This window comes from Heptranchias perlo, chromosome 7, assembly GCF_035084215.1.
Source record: "Heptranchias perlo isolate sHepPer1 chromosome 7, sHepPer1.hap1, whole genome shotgun sequence".
Taxonomy (NCBI): domain Eukaryota; kingdom Metazoa; phylum Chordata; class Chondrichthyes; order Hexanchiformes; family Hexanchidae; genus Heptranchias; species Heptranchias perlo.
Genome location: NC_090331.1, coordinates 39,152,018 through 39,173,254, shown reverse-complemented (window position 1 = coordinate 39,173,254; position 21,237 = coordinate 39,152,018). Strand labels below are relative to the sequence as shown.

Below are 21,237 nucleotides of genomic sequence, written 5' to 3'. Positions count from 1 at the left end.
GAGGAATCGCCCTCTGCCATCACTGCGGTCGTTGAAGGGCCTGTAAGAGAACAGAAGGCAATATTAAGCGTCATCACAGATGTGTCATGTTGCGATGAGTATACTGAGGTGTTGAACATGACAATCATTATTAACATCAATTCTTGTTGTGTGTGATGAATGTTAGTCGTGTCACCAGACGTTTGTGGGGTGCCAGTCTCGGAGTCCCCGACGGACAGGCACTCGAGGGTGCGGCTGATCTCCAGCGCCTCCTGCTCCGTGTCTGTGAGGACCACTGTTTGTTGTGGCCCCCCTCCAGTCCTCGCCCTCTCGCTTGCATTTTGCGCCCTCTTCTCTTAGAAGGGGAGAAAGAACAGACGTGTGAGTGAGTGAGGGTGAAGTGGTCAGCTGATGAATGCATTACTTTGGGTGAGGCTGACCGTGAAAGAGGTGCATCAGAGGGTGAGTATGGGACAGAGTCATCACATTGGATGAGGATTGGGGTGAGTGGTAGTGGTGGGGTGACTAGTGGGGAGGTGAGGAAGTGCTGAGGAAAGGCAGGTAAGTTGAGGATGAGCCTTAAGTGGGTGTGAGGAGTGATGTGATAGAGTAGTGTTGGCAATGCAGAATGAGTTGGGGTGGGGACAGTGATGTGGAACACGGAATGTAGGAGAATCAGTCAGTGTACTCACTTTTGCTGTCCTATTTAGATCTTAGAACCGTTTCCTGCACTGAACCCAAGTGCGGAAGATGTTGCTGTTGCTGGTGACCTCATCTGCCACCTCGAGCCAGGCCTTCTTGGTGGCAGAGGCAGGGCACTTCCTCCCGTCCGCGGGGTAAAACACTTCCCTCCTCCTCCTCACCCCATCCAGTAGCTGATGCAGTGAGGCATCACTAAACCTTGGACCAGCCTTGCCCCTGTGCTGCTCCATTGTGGTTTCTGGGTCTTTGCTGCAGCAAAAACCTTTGGAACAATGACCCTTTAAATAGGGCTCCTCCAGCTGACAGCCTGTGATGCGGGTGCGCAGTCAGCCCACTGTGCAGCTTTCGGACTACAAACCTGGAAGCCACATTAAGTGGCACCAATTCCCTTGCGATCGCATGGGAAACGGACATATTTTATTAGTCGAGTTACCCATGCACCCATTAACCGCCCCCCTCCCCCCCGCCCCCCCCCACCCCAGCTGCTATTACGCCTCCATTCTAAAATCGGAGCCACTGAACCAGTTCAGCATGATGCAAAGTAATATCATGACACAAGTATGCTGATGCATGGGGTTGACTCCAATTGGGGACCTGTGCACGAGCAAAATAGGGTTTTCATTTCGAAAACTGGCCCACATGATGACAGGCTCCACTTTGCTGCATGAACATGCAAAAACAGTACTCATGGGTTGCTTCCAGGAACATGGACGCAGAGCTCAAATTAAGATAAAAGTATCTTTAATTTTATTTGTTAAAACATCTGCTCATCCAGCCTGCACAGTAGCTCTTGAAAAATGCTGACTCTCTGGTGCTGGATTGATTTGCTGCTGTTAGAGTTCTGCTGTGAATTCTACAGATTGTCCCTTTTCAATGCCAGGTTTTGGCCGAGCTTCTCCTGTTGACTTTTGCTCTATCCATAATGATTACCGAATGGTTTCACTCTTGACAAAGATTATGTGTGAACTTCCCTCTCGAAAACAGTGAAAGTAGCTCACCACCAACATAGTAAAGGAGTAGGAGAGAGGCAGATGGTGAGGTAATGAGATTGGCTGGGAATGGCAGCAAGATTGAGCTGTGCTGCTCAAAACGATAAACCTGTAGAGATAACAACAAAACAGCACCAGAAATTGACAAAAAAGGACAGAAGACCAATACAAATTGAGAAAATACTGAAGTATTGACAGAAATCAAAAACAAAATGAAAACTAAATAGCAAGAAGTAATGGAGCAAGAATAGCTCTGGTCATTGTATGTAGTGGTATAAACGTTTTCAAAAAGGATGGGGGAGAAATTCAATAGGGCCCATTTTCGGGCGCGGGTAGCGTGATCTGCTATTACTCCATGCCCAATGGACCCAACGCAGGTAGCACATGATTTTCGAGCTGCCTGCTACTTACCATGATATCTCCGTGCAGCCTCTCAGCAGCGTGGGTAGCACTGGCTGCATGGAGAATGAGGAAGCTGGAAATGGGGCGTGCCCAGCGCATGTCATCGGCAGCCTACACCTCTCAAATGTGCAGGTGCACATTTTAAATGGAACATGCACAGTCTACTAGGAGGAGGGAAAGTTGGCCACAAGGATGGCAGGACCGGCGTGAGAGAGGGCCTCACGCTTCTCGGATGATGCACTGGAGACCCTGGTGGAAGGGGTGGACGAAAGGAGAGCCAACATGTACCTACAGGATGGCAGGAGACCCTCTACTCTGCAGCTCCGCAGGCATTGGCAGGCTGTGGCCCAGGAAGTGAACGTCAGGAGCATTGCACCATGCACGTGGGTGCAGTACCGAAAGAAGTTCAATCGTTTGACACGAGTGGTCAAGGTGAGCGAATGCAAGTGTCAAGTGGCACATCCTACCAACTGCACCTCTGCTCCACACATCACACCCCCTGTCACCCACCCACCAACAAACACTGCCCATCCATATGCAAAGCTGCACTCGGCATGCTGCATCTCACCCGCACAAAGTACCACACTTGCAGGCCACACAACCACCACTCACAGGTCACACACACTGGCACCAATCGACCATTACAGGCACATCACCCATACACCTTGCAGGATACTCACTGACACACTGCCCTCTCTCTTGCAGGAGAAGGTGGCACATAACAGCCGGCAGCAGGAGATACCTGAGGGTGGACGGGGACGCTTACGTGTCCTCACCGCTCTAGAGGAAACAGAGCTTTGGGCGGGCTGTCGTTGCAGCTGTGACAACATGCCGTGCTGGAGTTCCCGATGAAGGGGGTCTCTGCAAATCTAATGCTCCTTCTCATTTCCCACATGTCTCTCCTCCCATAATCTTTTCTGACTCATGTGCTGCAGATGCTGTCGGCATTCACGTTTTACTTGCTCCTCTCCCCACTCCACAACTCAACCTGTTTCCCTTTGTCATTGCAGATACCCAAGAACATGTGGCAGCACCGTCAGAGAAGGAGGAGGAGCAGGAGGAGGAGGAGGAGGACACTGAAGCCACACTGTCACTCAATCTGACACTTGCTTCCACCAGCTCAGAGACTGACACTGCCCGTCCTTTAGAGGCTAGGTTAGAGGAGGGATCTGCACATGGTGTGATACCGAGCACAAGTGAGCTGGGGCAGGGGGAGCGGATACCGCAGGTGCCAGCTCACTGGAGGGTGAGGTTGCTCACTAGTTCTGCTGCAGAGGAGTCAGATGAGGACTTTGATGGGCCAGGCTACAGAAGACGGCTGATAGGCGTACACCACTAAATGCTTGGGGCACTGGAAAGCCTGCCAGAAAGCCTGTGCACAATGACAAGGGGCATGGAGGAGTCCAGCTCCAACTTGGCACAGGGTTTTGGGCAGAGCTTGGAGCCCATCCTTTCCAACATGGAACGGGTGGTCACCTCCATCAGCACACCTGTGGAACTCACCATGAGGCAGCGTCTGATTGCCGATGTCACAGCATCCATTGCAGCACAAACCGATGTCATCAAAGGTCTGCAAGCTACGGTTGCTGCTCAGACTGCAGCAATGGAAGCTCAGACTGCTGTTATCATAGCTCTGGGGACCACTGTGGCGCGGAGCTTCCAGGGCATCACAGCACTCCAGCAATCCATTCCCCAGCTGATCACCAGGAGTGCTGAGGCGCCGCCCCGGGAGAGTGGCAGTGGCGCCATGGCAGTCGGACCTGCTGTCCTCTCTCAGGACGACAGCATTCCTGCTCCCACCCCTGCCACTCCGCCAGTGCCCTTGTTGTTGCCTATCAACCAGCCAGGCCAGACTGCTGCAGCCCAGGCTGAGATGGTACAGTCTAAGGCTGGCCCTCCCAGCCTAGAGCTGCTCGAGGTCATCCTCCAAGGCCATATGCATGCTCCTCCATTGAAGGCCAGCAGCCTCCCACCACCTATGCTCCAGCCACTGGGGAAGCATCCCAGGATAGGTAAAGGTGCATGAACAACAGGCACTAAGGCAATGCGTAAGGATGAATTGTTCTGTTCTGTTTCCATAATTTCAATTATTCATTGATAAAGGTGACTTTGAATTTGCATTTGGTGGTGGTTTTTATTTGTGCGATGAGCTGAGGGGGAAACCAATGTGCAATCAGATGGAGGGCGATTTGATTGTCTTGTGGGAGCAGAAAGCTGGGGAATGTAGGACTGCTGGTGAGTTGGGGGATGTAGCTGATACTGTTGATAGTGGGCATGGATCAGGCGAGCACACAGAGCCCTTGCAGACAAGGCATCTGGTCCCTGTTGCACCCTTGTGTCTTCCTCCACTTCCTCTTCCGGCTCCTCCCCTTCCTTCTCCTCAGCCTCTTCCTCCTCCTCCTCCACCTCTGGCTCGGGGTCTTCTCCAATCATTGGTGGTAAAGGCTGGTCCCTCATGATGGTTTATAACTTATGGAATAGACTGCTGCTAAGTAGAGTGAATGCAAATTCAGATAAGCATTCATAAAAAGAAATGGAGAGATTTCTACATTTGTGTTGGGAGTACTAAATACAAAGTTTACCTTGCAGTCAGAAATCCAATATAATTCTGCTACATTTGCCCATTGTTTTATCAGTTAATTTTTTTTATGGCCCTTCCTCAGGTTCTGGCCTTAAGCCAGCTGCTAAGAGTTGCACAAGAATGTTCCCAGGTAACACATTCTCTGATCTTCTTATCCTGCCTGTGAGAAGTGACTGCCCTCAGTTTGAGCCACTATTTGATACCTTGATTGAAATTAGGATCTTTCTGGAGAACTTAATTTCCATTCTGCTGTCATGTGGCACAAAACAATGGTGCTCCAACAGGCTAAGCCACCACCACCATCCCTGATTATTTCCTCACTCATACAAATTTTTTTTAAATTATTCGTTCATGGGATGTGGGTGTCGCTGGCGAGGCCAGCATTTATTGCCCATCCCTAATTGCCCTCAAGAAGGTGGTGGTGAGCCGCCATCTTAAACCGCTGCAGTCCATGTGGTGAAGGTTCTCCCACAGTGCTGTTAGGAAGGGAGTTCCAGGATTTTGACCCAGCGACGATGAAGCAACGGCGATATATTTCCAAGTCGGGATGGTGTGTGACTTGGAGGGGAATGTGCAGGTGGTGTTGTTCCCATGTGCCGGCTGCTCTAGTCCTTCTAGGTGGTAGAGGTCACAGGTTTGGGAGGTGCTGTCGAAGAAGCCTTGGTGAGTTGCTGCAGTGCATCCTGTGGATGGTACACACTGCAGCCACAGTTAAATTTCCCATTTTAATTGGTAAGCTAAGGCATGAAAGATAATTTACTTGTAAATGTGTTTTTATACATTTCTGAAGGAAATAGTAGAGGCAAAATCGGAATTTATTCAAAACTTTGTGAGTTTAGTTTCTAAATTGAAGTTTAACGTTAGCTACACTTGTGGGTTGGTAATTTAGTTCAGGATGTTTCTGTTGACTAATTTCCCTCCTCCATTGTAAGGGAGTAACTTCTCTTACAAAAACATAAAGAAAAGTAAGATTCATTATTAAAAACATAAGAAATAGGAGCAGCTTACTCCATCATTCAATAAGATCGTGGCTGACCTTCTATCTCAATTCCATGTTCCTGCCCTATCCTCATATCTCTTGATTTCCTTAGTGTCCAAAAATCTATCAATCTCAGTCTTGAATATTCTCAACGACTGAGCATTCACAGTCGTCTGGGATAGAGAATACCAAAGATTCACAAGAGTAAAGAAATTTTTCCTCATCTCTGTCCTAAATGACCGACCTCTTATCTTGAGACTATGACCCCTAGTTCTAGCCTCTCCAGCCAGGCGAAACAGCAATGCCCTGTCAAGCCCTCTTAGAATTTTATATGTTTCAATGAGATCACCTCTCATTCTTCTAAACTCCAGTGAATATAGGCCCATTCTACTCAATCTCTCCTCGTTCCTGCCTATTAATGGATTAATAGAAAATATATTATGGGGAACTGGGCAGTGCATGCGGATTAAACACTGGCCTTTGAACTCTGCAACCTATATTCAAATCCAGACTAAAAAGATGAAAATCGCTCTGTCTATAGGCTGCAAGGGTCCTATATGAAAACAGTTTGGTCAGTCTCAGCCCAGCTCCTAGTAGGCATGGGCCTTCAGTACAAACCTATCTCTAAGTTGTCACCAATTGGCAGTCTCACTCAGGGAAATGGTGTGGGACATGGAAAAGAATTCATCGTTGGGGCAGCATGGACACTTCACTCTGCATTTAGCTATGCTTTGCCTGTGTTTGTTGCTGACACTGGTTGCCCAAAATAGGAAGTGTTCCATTTCTCTCTTACTCTTAAATTCAAGTTCTGATATGAGCATAAAAATTAAATAATTTTGATCTAGTATTATACAATGTTTACAACATAAGGAATTGATCCTACATATTTTCTAATGTTTTTAAAATACTATTGTAAGTTTGAAATAAAGTGTGGCATGTTATAATATAAAAATGACTGTAAATAAGGACTTTAGTTGTAAATGATTGCTATCTCACAGGGTTGCACATGTGATGATTGAAAAACTGTATGTTAAAATGTTCAAGGCCAAAGACTGAAGGTGTTATTGCATTTTTCAGATCACTTCTATAACCAGTTTTATTCTGAAAAGTCTGGTCAATAGTAGGCAAATCTCAATTCCGTTGTCTGCTCATAACATTCAATGAAGACTTGGTCCAAATGTTTCTTAATGAATAATAGTGAAAATGATTTTTTTGTTGCCAGCCTATTCTGCAGTCAATCACATTTAGCATTTTGATCAATGGGTATCATTATTTACACAAAATGACAAAAAATTGTTCAGTCTTTATTCACGGGCCATTGTCTTGCTCTATACAATACTGTGACTTTTTCAAATTACAGTACATAAAATGATTGCAAAGGAAGTGTAGTTAAACCAAATTTTACACATTATGATGCAATGAAACATCACTGCCAAACTGAGTCAAAATGACAATAACATGTTCAAAGTGACAATGTCTTTGTTTTTTGGGATAAACTGATTTAAATTTAAATAAAAATGATTTAAGTGTTAAAATTGTCCAGTGATTAAACCTAATTTTATTAATTACTATTAAAAAATACAGAACTGTAACATTAAATTTAAAGACATTTAGAGACATTGGTCCTCCATTCTGTTGCTTGTTATCATTATTTGCTATTTTGCTTCACAAAACATTTTGTTTCGCTGAATAATGGTAGTTCTTTTTGAACCTTCAATTGACATATATTTGGTATTAAAAATCAATTCAACATAATAAATGTTTTTATTCATAAACCTTATTGACAAGGGAGACATTTGATCATTTTGGCTATTTGTAATTGTAAAGATTATGATAGAATAGGAAGATGACATTACTTGCTACCAGTATTCCTCTAAGCACAGCTGCCTTGCCTGTTCGTGTCATCATTTATATGTTTCAGTTGACCTACTTTTGCTAGCGATGCAGAATGTGTCATTTTTCATTGTGCCTAGCAATAACTTGAGGTGAACAGCATTGCTGATCTTAAAATACAACAGAAAGATATTTGTAGAAAGGAGCTTGAATAAATGTAAAATATCAGGAAATTGTTTAGTTAAACAAAATAGCAAAAAAGCTGCAGTGAAAATAATCAAGCAAACAATAGTTTACATACCTTGATGACAAAATAGAGCCATTTTACAGAAATTAATCTGTGTGCTTTAGCCTTTCAGTTGATGATATTTGTAATTGTACGTGCATGTTGGGTTTATCTGACTGGTTTCAGTTCATCTGAGAGGATGAGTCAGCCATTCAGAGACAGTCTGTGTTCAGGGAGCCATTTTCTCTGTGCTTTGCCTTAAGGGTGTTACAGCATTTGGTTCGACTGAATAACTGGAAAAGCTGGAAGATTAGAAAGGTGGCATTAGCTTCAGAATTTAGGGTGCTGTAAATTAGCACCTACAGAAGCAGGCGATTGCAAAAAGAAGGCAGTGGAAGGAGTAAGAGGCAACTGAAAGCTTTCTGTATTTTTAAAAAAACTATTATGTTCTACAATCTGTTTGGCTATTTAATTTTAAAATGCAATAATTGTGTATTAAGGTCATAAAGGAACAACCCTTCTGTCACATTTCTATATTTTTTGTCCATTTTTCTACAGTAAGGATTTTGGAAAAAAGCTATTTTTAAATGAGTTTTTAAAGCAAAGTAAATTGACACACGTTTTTAAAAAATATCCTAGATGAAAGATGGTTAATATGCTAATGGACGTTCTTTTTCCCCTAAGGACTGTAAACCCCTCTTGATAATCAATAAATACTTCACACCTATTGTGCGGTGAGGTCTGTGGGTCTGGGTCCATGGCAGCAGTTGGCTGAAATATGCTTTCCCTTTGGGTTGTGAACAGGGGAGATAAAAAAAACAGAGGCAAGCAGTCAGTCAGATCCAGAAAATGCTGTAAAGTCTATCAGGCTCTAAACGGAAAACTCAGAAGGAGAATGAAAGAGGTTAGTTAAGAGTTATATTATTTAAATCAAGTAAGATGATTTATTGATGTGGTGAAGTGTAGAAAAGTGGTACTGATTGAGCTAAGTGAGTTTGGCAAAGCTGTTGTTATGTATGCTCACTTGCTGTGGAATAAAACAGTTTAATGATTCGTATATGGTCTTGTCTTACCATGTGTTCTCTCCATCTGCCTTCAAAGAATTTGAAGAACCACATGCGCGAAAGACACAAGTACCTAGTTCAGATCATAAGTGGATACTGTTATATTCTTGGTTACACTATTGTACAATTAAATATTGGGAAGTGTAAGCACATCTTTAAATAAATGAGCTCGGACCTCTTACTGGAGTTTTTAAAATTATTATTCTTGGGATGTGGGTGTCGCTAGTAAGGCTGGCATTGAGAAGGTGCTGGTGGGCCTACTTCTTGAACTGCTGCAGTTTGTGTGGTGAAGGTACTCTCACAATACTGTTAGGTAGGTAGTTCCAGAATTTTGAACCATAGATAATGAAGGAACCACGATATATGTCGAAGTCAGGACGGTGTGCGACTTGGAGGGGAACTTGGAGGTGGTGGTGTTCCCATGCATCCACTGCCCTTGTCCTTCTAGGTGGTGGAGGTTGTGGTTTTGGGAACTGCTGCCGAATTGATCCCTATTGACTTCAGTTTTACGAGGGCTTCTAGGTGCCACACTCAGTGGAATGCTGTCTTGATCTCAAGGGCAATCACTCTTTCCTCACCTCTGAAATTCAACTCTTGTGTCCATGTTTGGACCAAAGCTGTAATGAGGTCTGGAAATTAATAGTTCCGGCGGAACCCAAACAGCATTAGAGAGCAGGTTATTGGTGAGTACATGCAACTTGATAGCGCTGTTGATGACTCCTTCCATCACTTTGCTGATGATTGGGAGTAGGCGGATGGGGTGGTAATTGGCTGGGCTGGATTTGTCCTGCCTTTTGTGGACAGGGCATATCTGGGCAATTTTAGTTCTGGAGCACAGGTCTTCAGTACTACAGCCGGGATATTGTTGGGGCCCGTAGCCTTTGCTGTGTCCAGTACCCTCAGCCATTTCTTGATGTCGCGTGGAGTGAATATATTTGGCTGAATACTGGCATCTGTGATAGTAGGGACCTCAGGTGAAGGCTCATCCCCTTGGCACTTCTGGCTGAAGAAGGTTCCGAACATATCGGTCTTGTCTTTTGCACTCACGTGCTGGGGTCCGCCATCATTGAGGAAGGAGATGTTCATGGAGCCTCCTCCTCCCGTTAGTTGCTTAATTGCCCACCGCCATTCACAACTGCATGTGGCAGGACTGCAGAACTTTGACCTGATCTCTTGGTTGTGGGATTGCTTAGCTCTGTCAATAAAGTTTATCATTCTATCAAACTGCTACTTCTGCCGTTTAGCATGCATGCAATTCTGTGTTGTAGTTTCACCAGGTATGCCTGGTGCTGCTCCTGGTATGCTCTTCTACAGTCCTCAGTGAACCAGGGTTGGTCATTTGGTATGAAGGTGACGGAGGAGCGAGGGGAATGCCAGACCATGAGGTTAGATTGTGGTGGTATACAATTCTGATGTTGCTGATGGCCCACAGGGCCTCATGGATGCCCAGTTTGAGCTGATAGATCTGTTCTTAATCTATCCCACTTAGCATGGTGGTTGTACCACACGACACGATGGAGGGCATCCTCAGTGTGAAGGCGAGACTAGCACCTCTGTACTTGATAGAATGTCTACGGCAGAATCCTAAATTTGCAACATCTTCACATTCCTGTCAAATTTATATAATTCAAATTTTACATAATGTTCCATTTTTATACAAAATGAATGGATTGGTTAGGGTAGCAGTCTATTATATTAATAGTTTTCATCAAAATAGAAAATAATGCGAGTGCAGGTACTGTGGTTCTCTTAAACCACATGAACAGTTGAAAAGCCATCAGCATGAAAGAACTGGCATTAAAAAATCAGGTCCTGAAATTATGCTACGGCATATTAGCGAACGAACTCTTAATATACCCAACTGAAATTTGTCTGTCCATTATTTTAGCAGAAGTATTAACCCATTTATCTTAAACAGGTTAATGCCCCTGCTAAAATAGTAGGTAGGAATTTCAGATGGACTTATTTGTATGCTAGTATCCCAAAAGGAAATTTTAGGCCCTGTGTATTTTGTTAACATGTGCGTAAACCGCCATCAATTGTCTTAAGATACTTTAACTTAGGAGCCCTGCATTTCTTATTCATGCAATACAGGAGTGGGAGAAGAATGAAAGAGTTTTATGTCAGACATGCTTAGCATTTTTTTTTCAATATTTGCTACAAGGGTCTGGTTACAGTTTGTTAAATTAGCAACATTGTATAGTTGTGCAACTGGGATAAAATGTGTGATTAATAATAGTGATGAGTAAATATGCATGCAGGCAATATGAAAAGTCAAAGCAGAACACGAGGCAGTGCAAAGACTGCTAATGTGTAATTACTGTATTCAGTGTGTAAATGATACATTTGATCATTTATATTTCTTTAAAGTAGGTAGTATCATTAGACTCAATATGATTCACTTAACATTTGCCTTTTGGAAGAACTTCCACTTTCAAAATGACTGTTGTTAATAAACCCATTTTTAGTTAAATGTTTAGAAGATATGAAAAAGCATTTAAATTAAACAGTAAAGGTCCAAGTCAAACCTTCAATATTTTATTAAACTGTGATCTTGCATTCCTTATTCATGTAGTAATGAGTGAAGGCAGATCTAATCTTTGTCTGTTCCAAGTTTTTCAAAGAACAGCATACATTATAAGTGTTAAAAATTAAAAACAATATTCTGATATATTATTTTTTCTGACAAACAGCCATTAAAGTTAAGAGCTAGAAAATTAGAGAACCTATGAATTTCATCTGTGCACAATGTACAGAATTATAAATATTTCTTCAACATAAGCAAAATAATGCGGATGCTGGAAATCTGAAATAAAAATAGAAAATGCTGGAAACACTCAGCAAGTCAGGCAGCATCTGTGGAGAGAAAAACAGAGTTAAACTCTCTAGAGTTTAGAAGAATGAGAGGTGATCTCATTGAAACATATAAGATTCTGAGAGGGCTTGACAGGGAAGATGCTGAGAGGCTGTTTCCCCAGGCTGGAGAGTCTAGAACTAGGGGGCATGGTCTCAGGACAAGAGGTCGGCCATTTAGGACTGAGATGAGGAGAAATTTCTTCACTCAGAGGGTTGTGAATCTTTGGAATTCTCTACCCCAGAGGGCTGTAGATATTCAGTCATTGGGTATATTTAAGACTGAGATCGATAAAGTTTTGGACCAAGGGATATGGGGATTGGGCGGGAAGGTGGAGTTGAGGTCGAAGATCAGCCATGATCTTAGTGAATGGCGGAGCAGACTCAAGGGGCTGTATGACCTACTCATGCTTCTATTTCTTATGTTCTTTAACATTTTAGTTTGATGACCTTTCATCAGAACTGGAAGAAGTTAGAGATTTAACAGTTTATAAGGAAGTACTGAGGCAGGGAAAGGATGGGGTGGGGGGCGAGTGGTGAAAGAACAAAAGGGAAGGTCTGTGATAGGGTGGAGGGCAGGAGTGATTAAATGGCAAAAGGGATGATGGTGCAAGGCAAAAGGGGGTGGTAATGAGACAATAAAGAAACAAAAGATGGGTCCAGAGGAGGTGCATATGGCAACAGCAAAACCATTACCAGTACATGCTGTCCGAGAAAATGCAGTGGATGTGTTCTGAAGTTGTTGAACTCAATGTTGGGGCCGGAAGGTTGTAAAGCGCTTAATCAAAAGATTGAGCTTGTATTGAGCTTCATTGGAACAATGTAGGAGGCCGAGGACAGAGAGGTCAGAATGGGAGTGGGATGGAGAATTAAAGTGGCAAGCAACTGGAAGCTCAGGGTCACGCTTGTGGACTAAATGGAGACGTTCATGAAACGTCTTCCTTTCTTGCAGGAAATACAAATGATATCTCTAACAGGCTTGGCCTGGACATTAATTTTTATCGTCTTTTCAGGATGTGTACGAAAATTCCCATGCTGCTATGTCAACATAGAAGAGGACTCAGGCAAATCATGGTGGAACCTCAGAAAGACCTGTTACAGAATAGTGGAACACAATTGGTTTGAGACATTCATTATTTTCATGATTCTTCTCAGCAGTGGTGCTCTGGTGAGTAGGATTTTATATTAAACAATTTAAATATTTTTCACACAGTTGGCACGCTCTTCTATTTGTGCATACCACAGTTGTGTGTAAAAAATGAAGTAAGATAAAGTGCACTCTACATTTTGAGAAACTAAAGATTCCTCCCCTCTATAGCCTGATAAACCAAGTCATTCAATCCATCAAACATGATTTAAATTACAACTGATAACTCAGATACCATAAGGCCATTGCTATACAATAGAGTTAGAATCACTTTTTATATCTATGGAGTTCCAAGACCTGTTAAGACCAATCCTACTAATCTACAACAAAGCAAAACTGGCAGTAACTGTGGAGAAAACCATGGTCCAGACTAACTCACCCTCCAGACTGTTGGAAGTTGTGTGTTGTTAGGAAACAGAAGTGCCAAGCTTTTCAACAGAAAGAAAAAGAGGTGGGAAATCTGATTAGAAAACTCAAATTATCTTTTAGTAAAATACAATTGTTTTTACCTAGTGTTTCATTTTTAGGCTTTTGAAGATATTTACATTGAACAACGGAAAAGCATCAAGTCAATGCTCGAATATGCTGATAAAGTCTTCACCTATGTCTTCATTCTGGAAATGCTGCTGAAGTGGGTGGCCTACGGTTTTGTGAAGTATTTCACTAATGCATGGTGTTGGCTGGACTTCCTCATTGTTGATGTATGTATTCTGGATTTCCTTTCTTGTTGTTGGTAATCCATGGTATGTGGTGACAGCATTATAGATTTGGCATATGATGCCTGCTGCTGTATTGCTCAGGGACAACTGTATAAAATGAAAATTTCTCGGATGCAGTAGTGATTACTCTTCCGAGATTCAGGAGATTTGTTGAGATAGAGTAGTAAGGAGTTATATGATAGAGCTCCTCTTCATGTTCCAGTATACCTGGGAGTGCTTGATGCTGACTTTGGTGATAAAAGTAGAAAAACGTTCCATTCAATATTGTCGGTAGCGATGTCCCCCACTTCGATAAGTGAAAAACCACATCATATTCTACAAAAAAAATTTGTACTTATCCTGAATAATACAAAGAGCATATTTAAGGTGTACCTGCACATTGTTTTCATGAATTTAAGGTAATCTTTTGGATATTCTATATAAAGTATAAACCTGTAATGCTAATTGAAAAGAAGATATAAACTTGTACTGCTAACTGCTTTAATTTTTCATATTTTATATGTGTGTGGTATGATCATTTGTGCTAATATGTCGTTATAATTTAGACTGTTTATAATATGATGTGGAATTTCAAGTAATGATCTCTTGGTTTTTTTTATTTGTTCATGGGATGTGGACATCGCTGGCAAGGCCAGCATTTATTGCCCATCCCTAATTGCCCTTGAGAAGGTAGTGGTGAGCCGCCTTCTTGAACCGCTGCAGTCCGTGTGGTGAAGGTTCTCCCACAGTGCTGTTAGGTAGGGAGTTCCAGAAAATTTGACCCAGCAACGATGAAGGAACGGCGATATATTTCCAAGTCAGGATAGTGTGTGACATGGAGGGGAACGTGCAGGTGGTGTTGTTCCCATGTGCCTCCTGCCCATGTCCTTCTAGGTGGTAGAGATCGCGGGTTTGGGGGGTGCTGCTGAAGAAGCCTTGGCGAGTTGCTGCAGTGCATCCTGTGGATGGTACACACTGCAGCCACTGTGCGCCGGTGGTGGAGGGAGTGAATGTTTAGGGTGGTGGATGGGGTGCCAATCAAGCGGGTTGCTTTGTCCTGGATGATGTTTATTAATGCTCTATTCTTCTAAGGAGCTTAGAAAAATGTCTGATTCAGAACAAGGTTAAATGTTGTAGAGATTTGTCTAATCTTCGGTAATCAAATATTTAACAGAACATCATGGTTCAGTTATTGTTGGGATCATGTGAAAATTTGCTGTGGAATCAAATCAGTCCTTTTCGATGCCATTTTTACTTAATTTATATTAACTTATCACTTCCAACTAACAATAAAAATTTCGAATGCAGCTGATGTAGATGGGCCAGCCTTAATTCTTACTGAGAAGCATATTACAAATACCGTATCATACTGTACAGTTTCACAAACTACATTAACCAGTTGGATTTTCTCTTTCCTTTTTTGTGCAGGTCTCTTTAGTGAGCCTTATAGCTAATGCTCTGGGCTGCTCGGAACTAGGCGCTATTAAGTCTCTTAGAACACTAAGAGCTTTGAGACCTCTAAGGGCCTTGTCACGATTTGAAGGCATGAGGGTAAGATGGATCAAAACCTCAAATTATGCATGTATATAAGGTGCATTTGGATCCAAATCAAATAAATGAAATATGAATGACTAACGTTACAGAAGTGGCTCTCTCACAGTTTCTCCACTATCCTAATACGGAGCTGCATTACAATATCTCAGCACATGGCCACAAACTATCCAATATCATAATATGTAAAATTCACTTGTACTCTTCTGTTCAGCATTTCAGTTATATACCAGGAATTTTTCACTAAAGCATTCCCAAAGAATTTCCAGGTGCAAACATATATAAAATGATGCCTGACTGAAGGAAGACTAAATATACTTTCATTTAAAAGAAAATAGTAATATATATTGCTAACTGACAGTACAGTAATATAATACATATTATCCAACTGACATGTTGGTATCATAAGGTTTGCTTATTTATAATGTTTTGAGGATTTAAATTGGTATTTCTCACAAAAAATACATATGTTATGTATTGTTTAGTTGCAGAGCTTTCTGAAAATTATTAAAAATAAAATCAGTTAAATTCCCAGCTCCATGACACAGTTTTTGGTGCAATTTGAAATGTGAGTTTTAACTGTGAGAAACCCCCTTACTGATCGTCAGCTTTGTGAATACAATAGCATTTGAAGAGTTTTGAGAAAGAATCTTAAATGAATATCACTGGTTCAACTTTACAAGTTCATGCTCCTGGCACGAAGTTTTGCCTGCTGGGAGTGCACATCGGGAATTCATCCCAGAAGCGCATATCAGGAAATTGAGTGTAGAGGTCAGCGGGACCCACCGGCTTTTAATGGACAGAAAATCATGTGACCGCTGCACTCAAATTCCTGATATGCACTTCTAGGAGGTAAAGCTTCATGCAGACAATGCAAATTTGTGAATTTGTTGCTCACTTCACAGTATGATCTTTCTGTGAGGGTAACAAAAATGATCATTATTAGTTTCACATCTGCCAAACTTAGTCTCACATCTGCCAAACTAAGATCTGCCATTGTTTAATTTTATTTTCCAATTTCACAGTATTATGTCACTAGTTTTGATTTTGAAGTCTGTATTTTACTTATAATTTTGCATATTTTGTTTTCTTTGCAGTAATCAAATTCTATGACATCATCGATCCACCACAAGGTTTTTGCTTTATGTTGCATTTTTCAATACATGCAATACCACTTAGTCAAATAGTTTTCTTTAATTAATTTATATTGTTTCTACACCCTTATTTGTGATCATTTTGTATGCTTTGTTGCAAGATGTATTTAATCTTCATTGGACAAACAGTTAGTTTTATTTCAGCTGCATGCATAAAAAACTACAACTTACAGAAACTACTTTGAACAAAAATCACTTTTTCCGTTTATACAACCAAGCATCTTTTCTCATTCTGACATTTATAGTTTGACTAACATGTTTTTCCTCAAATGTTGATGATTAGGTGGTCGTCAATGCCCTTCTTGGAGCAATTCCTTCCATCATGAATGTGCTGCTTGTCTGCCTGATATTCTGGCTCATTTTCAGTATAATGGGTGTGAATCTTTTTGCTGGGAAGTACTACCGCTGTATCAACACAACTGATGGAGAAAAGTTCCCCATCAAAACTGTTGACAACATGACTGCTTGCTTTCAGCATAATGAGTCTGCACGATGGACAAATGTAAAAATCAACTTTGACAATGTTGGAGCTGGCTACCTTGCTTTACTACAAGTGGTGAGTTAACAAATTGGGTTGCCGTTTGAACTGATGAAAAATTTTCATTATTGAAAGATTTTTTAAAATTAAATTTGATAATTAAATGATACTATTGTCTTATTTTAAGGTTGCAAGCAGCTTTTCTATTCAATACTGCTGTTTTTTTTGTATATATTAGGAAATCCTTTTGTTTCAATAACATTATTTTAAATTGAAAAACAAATTGAGCTCCTTTTCAAAGCTGGTACACTCTGTATCATTGACATGCCCCACACACTCATTGGTAGAAATATATCACCTCAATATATTAATGCTTCATCATATTTCAAACTCCATAAGTATTCTTCCTTTGTCAGTCATGTGGTTCTGGTTGAAAATCAGGAGTTTAGGAAGCATTGCTTTACTTCAAAAATTAAAATATATCATTTATGGATTTCCCGACATTACTGTCTGGATTCTTTTCAAAAATGTGTGTGCTAGGACTGTAGTACATTTAACCATGTATCTATAAATCATTATCACGGTGTAATCCGCTTGTAGTTGTCATGTGGATAAAATATTCAAAGTTGAAATTTATTTAAAATCACTTAGTGCATCGATGGTATTGATCAGTTTTACGCTGAAGAAACAGAGACCCCACCTGCCTTCTCAGGTGGACGTAAAATATTACATGGCACTATTCAAAGAAGAGCAGGGGAATTCTCCCAATGTTTTGGCCAACCTTTATCCTTCTACCAGCATTGCTCAAACAGATGATCTGGTTTCATTATTGCTTGTGGGTCCTTGCAGTGAGCATTTTTGGCTGCTGTGTTTGCCTATATTACAACAGTGACTATATTCGAGATGTACTTCATTTGCTGTGAAGTGCTTTGGAATGTTCCGAGCTCATGAAAGGCCATATATAAATGCAACTTTGTTCTTTCTAAACAGATAAGCACCAGTACACATGGGGAATCTTAGAAGCGAGAGACTCAGAGATGAGAAAAAGGAAGAGGAGGTTGAGAGATTGAGAGTGAGAGAAAGAAGGGGGAGTTGAAAGAGAAGGGGTTGAGAAAGAAGAGGGGGTTGAGGGAGAGAGGGGGGGTTGAGAGAAATAAAGGTAGTGTAATTACCGTGTAAATAGACAGTTTCAACTAGAAATGTGGACAAAGGAATTTATGATGGAAATATAAAGATGAGAATAGAATTTATGACTTTAAAATAGGGGCTGAATTAAATGATTGCACTCTGGTCCTGCCTCTAATCCTGCTTCACCTCAAGAATATATCTGGTCTGGATTCCCAGTGTGAGATGCCGTAGGAGATCAACTAATAATATATTAAAAATCTTGCACCTCTGCCAGAATTCGTGGGAGGGTGTTATTAAAGTATGATAGATTTATATGGGTAGTTCTAGTTCGAAATGTAGACATAGGAATTCATACTGGAAATATAAAAGTAAGGACAGAATGTTTGACTTTAAATGGGCACTGAATTATATCTGCAAGCCCTGGTCCAATTATTTACCATCATCTAACCCTGCTTCACCCTGATGACTGCACTTGGTCACACCTTTCAATTGAGTTACACCTCAAATTTTGGTACCTCAAATTACCGTTATCTGTTAAGTTTATCATGCTGATTGGTTCAAATATCCCATTGACTAAATGCAAAGCAATCAGAAACCATTCCCATTTACTGGACAAATAGGAAAATTTCCAATCAGCAATGGCAAGCATCTCAAAACCACTTCATAAGAATATTCAACATTTTTTCAACTCTGCAATCAGGAACCATCAAATACCACAAAATAAACTAAATTGCTTAAATAGTGTCTTCATACTGTTTTCCACTGCCATTTTCCTTCCAATCAACATCACTAAAACAGATTGGCTAGTCATTATCAAATTGCTGTTTGTGGGACCATGCTGAACGCAAATTGGCTGCCGCGTTACCTACATTTCTCTCTGAACACCAAAGTTTAATAGTTTCTCACCATTTAAAAAATATTCTGTTTTTCTATTCTTCCTACCTAAATGAATACCCTCACATTTCTCCATGTTATACTGCATCTGCCACCTTCTTGCCCACTCACTTAATCTGTCTATATCCCTTTGCAGACTCTTTGGGTCCGATTTTAGCACCCGCTCTCGGGTGCGTTCTCGGCGGGGGGGCCTCGAAAATCGGAAAAAGGACGACCCCGACCGGATCCCGCCTTGATCCCGCCCACTTCCGGGTTCCACGCCAACGCGCCGGCGTGCGCGCGCAGACCCCGCAGGTGGGAATCCCGCAGGCACTTAAAGCCAGCGGGGTTCCACTTGAGAGTATTTATGTAGCTATTTCAGGTCATTAACTGACCCGATTGAGTGTGGGATTTTACGTTGAACTGAGACTGTTTCCCATACTGGGGGAAACACTCTCACTCCCAACGGACGTGTTGCAGCCAGCAGCCTTTGGCAGCTGCCAAGGTGCATTCCACAGGTGGGGGGGGGAGAGCCTTCACCAACGCAGGAGGACACTCCGTAACATTGGGCAACGCTTGCCCTCCACCACCTTCCTCCAAGCAAGAAGATTCACCGGCGTGGAACCGCAACCCCTGTGCGAGGACACACTTTTCAACCGTGCACAACCCCTCAGACCTACACCTGCCAGATGGGTGCTGCGTTGACATCCTCGGAGGACGAACAGCATGACCAGCCTCAGCAGCCTCGCATTCCACGCCGTCCGCCTCAGAGACGTGGATCTCCACAACACGGTGCTGTGGCACACCCACCTGCACAGCAGGATGGAGGGCAACCGCAGAGAGAGATGCGTCGCAGGAGGCACTATCCTCCGAAAAGGGTCTACAGACCGAGGCTCAGCTTCATGGACCTCTCTGAGCAGCAGTGCATACGGAGGCTCAGAGTCACTCGCCAGGTAGTCGCCGACATCTGCAGCCTCCTTAATGACGAGCTGCTCCCGGATGGACCAAGCAGCATCTTCTTACCCGTCGCCGTCAAAGTCACCACTGCCCTCAACTTCTTCGCCTCCGGATCCTTCCAGGGTGCCACGGGGGACATCACCGGGGTCTGTCAGTCGTCTGCACACAAGTGCATAAGGCAGGTCACCGATGGGTTGTTCCGCAGGGCCTCGAACGACATCAACTTCGCCATGGATGAGCGCAGCCAGACGGAGAGGGCGATTGGATTCCATGATGTGGCTGGCTTCCCACGGGTGCAGGGTGTAATCGATTGCACCCACATAGCAATACGGGCACCTCCACATGAGCCAGGGCTGTTCATCAACAGGAAGGGGTATCACTCCATGAACGCCCAGCTCATTTGTGACCACCTCCAGAGATTCCTACACGTGTGCGCCAGATACCCTGGCAGCTGCCACGATGCCCTCATCCTCAGGGAGTCCACCGTCCCGCCCCTATTCCACGCACCCAACACCGGCAACGGCTGGCTCCTCGGCGACAAGGGATATCCCCTGCACACGTGGCTTATGACACCTCTGAGGAACCCCATTACCGAGCCGCAGCGTCGATATAATGACAGCCACATTGCTACCAGGTCTACAATTGAGCAGGCTATAGGGTTGCTCAAGATGCGCTTCAGGTGCCTTGATCGTTCCGGGGGAGCGCTCCAATACACGCCACTCAGAGTGGGACGAATTATAGTTGTCTGCTGTGCCCTGCACAACATGGCACTACAGAGAGGGGTGCCGCTGGAGGAGGCCCCATGCACACCCGCCACCCACATTGAGGACGACGATAAGGAGGAGGAGGAGGAGGAGGAGGAAGAGGAGGAGGAGTATGAGCGAGAGGAGGAGGAACGACCCATGGGCCGAACACCGGCTCACCTGCATGCTCGTCAGGCCAGGGAGGCACTCATATGCCAACAGTTCTCCTAACATCACACTGTGTGAGGCGTTCACATATCATAACGTGCACAGACGAGGGTCCATACAGGCTCCCTCCACAGAAGAGTGGTGCCTGTACACCTGCACCCACTGTATTATGCCCAATGGGTGGGACCAGGTGTTCGTCGTCATGATGAGGCGCACGGAAGGGACCTATTGCACAAGCCGCAGAATAATGGACAAGAGTTGGCAGCATTGGTGAGAAAAATTGAGTTTATTGTGTGGTACCAATCAAGGACTAGAAATAAAAAGATAACAAATCGTCAAACACCCTGGTGCCATCCCTATGTGTTCACAGAACCTTGGGTTTTCTTTTTCTGGAACCCCTACGTGGTGCTACCCCTGTGGCTCCAGCAGAGGTGGTGGCAGGTTGCTCCTGTTCATGCCCTGACCGGGTAGATGCTTTGGGCTGACGCCCCCTGGGTTTTGGTGCCCGTGAGGGCACCTCCACAGACTGCTCCTCCTGCACCTGTGCAGGGGCAGACTCGGCCACCTGGAGAGGAGGGACTATTGCGGGCACTGGTTGAGAGGGGGGCAACGGGTGAGACGTGGGGGCACCTTGAGTAGCGTCCACACTTCCATGTCCCCGTTCACCATCTTCCCTCTCATGGCCTAGGCCCACATCACCCCTTCCACCCTGCTGGACGGCAGTTTGGATGA

At 43.3% G+C, this 21,237-nt stretch overlaps 1 protein-coding gene across 2 annotated transcripts in view; it reads left to right on the top strand.

Moving 5' to 3' along the window:
* The window catches only part of scn1laa (sodium channel, voltage-gated, type I-like, alpha), a 157,989-nt gene that overhangs the window by 68,076 nt on the left and 68,676 nt on the right, over positions 1 to 21,237 (top strand). For both annotated transcript variants that reach the window (XM_067987358.1, XM_067987359.1), the window contains exons 18-21: positions 12,622 to 12,776; positions 13,283 to 13,456; positions 14,882 to 15,004; positions 16,442 to 16,714. In XM_067987358.1, the coding sequence (XP_067843459.1) occupies positions 12,622 to 12,776; positions 13,283 to 13,456; positions 14,882 to 15,004; positions 16,442 to 16,714 (725 nt within the window). The remainder of the gene's footprint in view (positions 1 to 12,621; positions 12,777 to 13,282; positions 13,457 to 14,881; positions 15,005 to 16,441; positions 16,715 to 21,237) is intronic.